General features: G+C 53.2%; 1 protein-coding gene across 1 annotated transcript in view; it reads left to right on the top strand.

Annotated features, from left to right (window-relative positions):
• Window positions 1-4325, top strand: part of NUCB1 (nucleobindin 1) — a 37775-nt gene that overhangs the window by 4980 nt on the left and 28470 nt on the right. The window contains exons 3-4 of the mRNA XM_011979395.1: window positions 477-584; window positions 1920-2052. Of these exons, the coding sequence (XP_011834785.1) occupies window positions 477-584; window positions 1920-2052 (241 nt within the window). The remainder of the gene's footprint in view (window positions 1-476; window positions 585-1919; window positions 2053-4325) is intronic.

The following is a 4325-nucleotide window of genomic DNA, read 5'->3' as shown; positions in this document are numbered from 1 at the left end:
GGTGGGTGGGTGGGTGGATGGATGGATGGATGGATGGATGGATGAACGGATTATGGGTGAATGGATGGGTGGGTGGGATGTATGGATGGATGGGTGGATGGATGTATGGGTGGGTGGATGGATGGATGGATGATGGGTGGATAGATGGGTGGGTGGGATGTATGGATGGATGGGTGGGTGGGATATATGGATAGGGGAGTGGATGCATGGATGAATGGATGGTTGGATAGATGGATAAAGGTATGATTCACAGCTTCCCAACAAGTCATGTCCACTCTGAGCACCCACTCTGGGCAGTATTGGGCTGGGTGTTCACTGATGTGATTTTCATTTCATCTTTGCTACATATATGGGAAAAGGTAAAAACTGACGAGTCCCTCGTCAGCTGCCCTAGGGAGTGGCCATAACAGTAACAGGAGTGATGGTGGGGGTGGGGGTGGGAGCAGGGGCTGCTATGTCTGTCCTCGTTGCCTCAGGACACAGGCCTGTACTACCACCGGTACCTCCAGGAGGTCATTGATGTGCTGGAGACAGATGGGCATTTCCGAGAGAAGCTGCAAGCTGCCAATGCGGAGGACATCAAGGTGCGGCTGGGGGCAGTGGGGGCTGTGGGAGGGGTACGTGCGGGGTGGGACAGAGTTCAGGAGAGGACTGGTTTCTTTTTTTCTTTTTCTTTTTTTTTTTTTTTTGAGACAGAGTCTTGCTCTGACACCCAGGCTGGAGTGCAATGGTACGATCTCAGCTCACTGCACCTCTGTCTCCTGGGTTCAAGGGATTCTCCTGTCTCAACCTCCCAAGTAGCTGGGATTACAGGCGTACGCCACCATGCCTGACTGATTTTTGTATTTTTAGTAGAGATGGAGTTTCACCATGTTGGCCAGGCTGGTCTCGAACTCCTGACCTTGTGATCTGCCCATCTCGGCCTCCCAAAGTGTTGGGATTACAGGCGTGAGCCACCGTGCCTGGCCATACTGGTTTCTTCAAAGGGGCCACATGGCTCCAGCTCTGCCTGTATTTGAAATCACCAAAATGAGGCTCAGGGAGAAGTTGCTTCTTGGGGTCACAAGCTGGGAAGAGCTTTGGGGAGCACAGAATACGAGGTTAGTGCAGAGTCCCGCGGGGCAGGCTTTCAGTTGCAGCTCCACCACTTACCAGCTATGGGGCCTCCCCGCACCGTGCCTCAGTTTCCCCATCTGGAAAAAGCAGGGTTCGGGTTTGGATTTTCCAAGGGAAGGATTCTGGGCTTTGGATTTTCCAAAGAAAGATGTGTAAAGGGTGTGGAAGAGCATGGTGACACTCCTTAGCAAGTGCTATGAGAGGGTCGCACTAACAGAATGCTCCTATGGTGCCTTCTACAGAGGAAGAATTCAAAATAAGGGAGGTGCTGGTGTCCCTCACGTCACCATGAACTCCCATGTCAGGCCTCTAGGAGCACTGTCATTGTCCCCATTTCACTGAGTAGGACACTGAACCCTGGTAGCAGGGTCTGTCCTTGTGGGCCTGGGTCTCACCACCATGCCCAGCTAATTTTTTATTGTTTCTAGAGACAGGGACTTGCCATGTTGCCCGGGCTGCTCTTGAACTCCTGGGCTCATGCGATTCTCCCACCTCAGCCTCCTAAAGTGCTGGGATTACAGGTGTGACCCACCGCACCTGGCCCTAAACGTGTGACTTGATGAATGACGGGAGATGGGGCAGCAGAGGTAGGCAGGGCCTTGAATGCCAGGCTGACGGGCTGGGAGCTGTCCTTCCTGAAGACTCTGAGGAGCTGGGGGACTATAAGCAGGGAAGAGGCGGTATAAGACTGGGGCATGAGAAAGCTTGTAAGAAGCTGCCAGAGAAGACAGAGAGCAGGCCGAGGCCGCCCAGCATGCCCCCTCCCAGGCCCCCAGGCTGACCAGGGTCTCCTCTCCTGTCAGAGCGGGAAGCTGAGCCGAGAGCTGGACTTCGTCAGCCACCATGTCCGCACCAAGCTGGATGAGCTCAAGCGACAGGAGGTATCGCGGCTGCGGATGCTGCTCAAGGCCAAGATGGACGCCGAGCAGGATCCCAGTGAGCAGGGGCAGGGCGGGAGGGACAGGCAGGGAGGGGTGGGGAAGGGTGGCCTCGCTCCCAGCCTCCAGGTGGTTGTGTGCTAAGCAGGTGAGGCTTCCCTCCCCTCTGTGAAATGTGAGTGGGAGATTGCCCCAGTGTTCCTCCTAGCATGATTTAATACAAACATTACAATGTTGTTTGTTTATATTCTGTTTCCATTTGTTGTTTTTAAAAATCTTTATCGTGGGCTGGGCACAGTAGCCCACACCTGTAATCCCAGCACTTTGAGAGGCTGAAGCAGGCAGGTCACCTGAGGTCAGGAGTTCAAGACTACCCTGGCCAACATGGTGAAACCCCGTCTCTACTAAAAATACTAAATTAGCTGGGCGTGGTGGCACATGCCTGTAATCCCAGCTGCTCAGGAGGCTGAGGCAGGAGAATCACTTGAACCCAGGAGGCGGAGGTTGCGGTGAGCCGAGATCACGCCATGGCACTCCAGCCTGGGCAACAGAGTGAGACTCTGACTCAAAAAAAAATCATTGTCATTTAAAATTCTGGTAGCGGCCGGGTGCGGTGGCTCACACCTGCAATTCCAACACTTTATGAGGCAGGAGAATCACTTGAGCCCGGAAATTCAAAACCAGGTTGGGCAACATAGCAAGACCCCTATGTCTATAAAAAATATTTTAAAATGAGCTGGGCATGGTGGCGCATGCCTGTGGTCCCACCTCCTTAGGAGGCTGAGGTGGAAGGATCATTGAGCCTGGGACATCAGGGCTACAGTGAACCATGACTGTGCCACTGTACTCCAGCCTGGGCGGCAGAACAAGATCCCATCTCAAAAAAAAAAAAAAAAAAGTTGAAAGAACTTCAAACTTTTAGAAAAGTTGTAAGAGTAGTACAGAAAACAGCCGAACACCCTTGACCCAGCTTCTCTAGTTAACATTTGCTCCATTTGCTTTGTCATTCACATGTGGGACTTTACCGCAGTCACCATCTCGTCACCCTACACACTTCAGTGTGATTCTCCTAAGAACATACTCTTGCATAAGTACAGCAATAAAATGGAGAAGTTTGTCAGGTCACACTGTTTTTCCTTGCTTAGTCAATTTCTTTCTTTCTTTCTCTTTTTTTTTTTTTGAGATGGAATCTCACTCAGTCTCCCAGGCTACACTGCAGTGGCGTGATCTTGCCTCACTGCAACCTCTGCCTCCCGGGTTCAAGGGATTCTCCTGCCTCAGCCTCCCAAGTAGCTGGGATAACAGGCATCCACCACCCACACCCGGCTAATTTTGTATTTTTAATAGAGACTGGATTTTGCCATGTTGGCCAGGCTGATCTCAAACTCCTGACTTCAAGTGATCCTCCCGCCTCAGCCTTCCATAGTGCTGGGATTACAGGCCTGAACCACCAGCCCTGGCCCCCATCTCAAGGTCTTTAATGTAATCCCATCTGCCAGGACCCCTTAGCCCTGTAAGGTCACACATTCACAGGTTCTGGGGATCAGGATGTGGATATCTTTTGGGGCACCAGTATCCAGCTGCCACAACACTCAGGCTCGTCCTGTCCCTCCTCTGCCCAGAGCCTGCCCCCGGCACCCCAGTGCCCTCAGGCCTGCGTTCATGTTCCTTTCGGCTGCTCGGAGCCTGGGTGGACCTCGGCCACATCCTCCTGGCCCCGCCCTTCCCCTGTGTGCCCTGACCTTCTTGCGTCAGCATTTTTAGAAATTGCTGACGTGCAACCTCGGGAACTTTGCCCGTTCGCCCTGCTGTCCCATGACATTCCTTCTCAGGGCTCTTTGCCTGGTCCACAGACCTTCCATCTCCCCTGGAATGTCACCTCCTCAGGGTGTCACTGCCCCGGCCGTCCTGTGTGAAGGAGCCTCTGTTTTATTTGTGTCCTTGGTATTCCTTTGTTCATCCCTTGGTCGCCTGTTCTCTGTCTCTCTAGACTGGGTGCTCCAAGAGGCAGAACTCTTTTGGTGGTGGTGGTGGTTGTTGAGACAGAGTCTTGCTCTGTCGCCCAGGCTGGAGTGCGGTGGCGCAATCTCGGCTCACCGCAACCTCTGCCTCCCAGGTTCAAGCGATTCTCCTGCCTCAGCCTCCTGAGTGTCTGGGATTACAGGTGCCCGCCACCACACCCGGCTAATTTTGTATTTTTAGTAGAGACGGGGTTTCACCATGTTGGCCAGGCTGATCTCGAACTCCTGACCTCAGGTGATCCACCTGCCTCGGCCTCCCAAAGTGCTGAGATTACAGGCATGAGCCACCACGCTTGGCCTCCAAGAGGCA

This window comes from Mandrillus leucophaeus, unplaced genomic scaffold (genome assembly GCF_000951045.1).
Source record: "Mandrillus leucophaeus isolate KB7577 unplaced genomic scaffold, Mleu.le_1.0 Scaffold200, whole genome shotgun sequence".
In the NCBI taxonomy this organism is placed as follows: domain Eukaryota; kingdom Metazoa; phylum Chordata; class Mammalia; order Primates; family Cercopithecidae; genus Mandrillus; species Mandrillus leucophaeus.
This window is presented reverse-complemented; position numbering and strand designations above follow the sequence as displayed.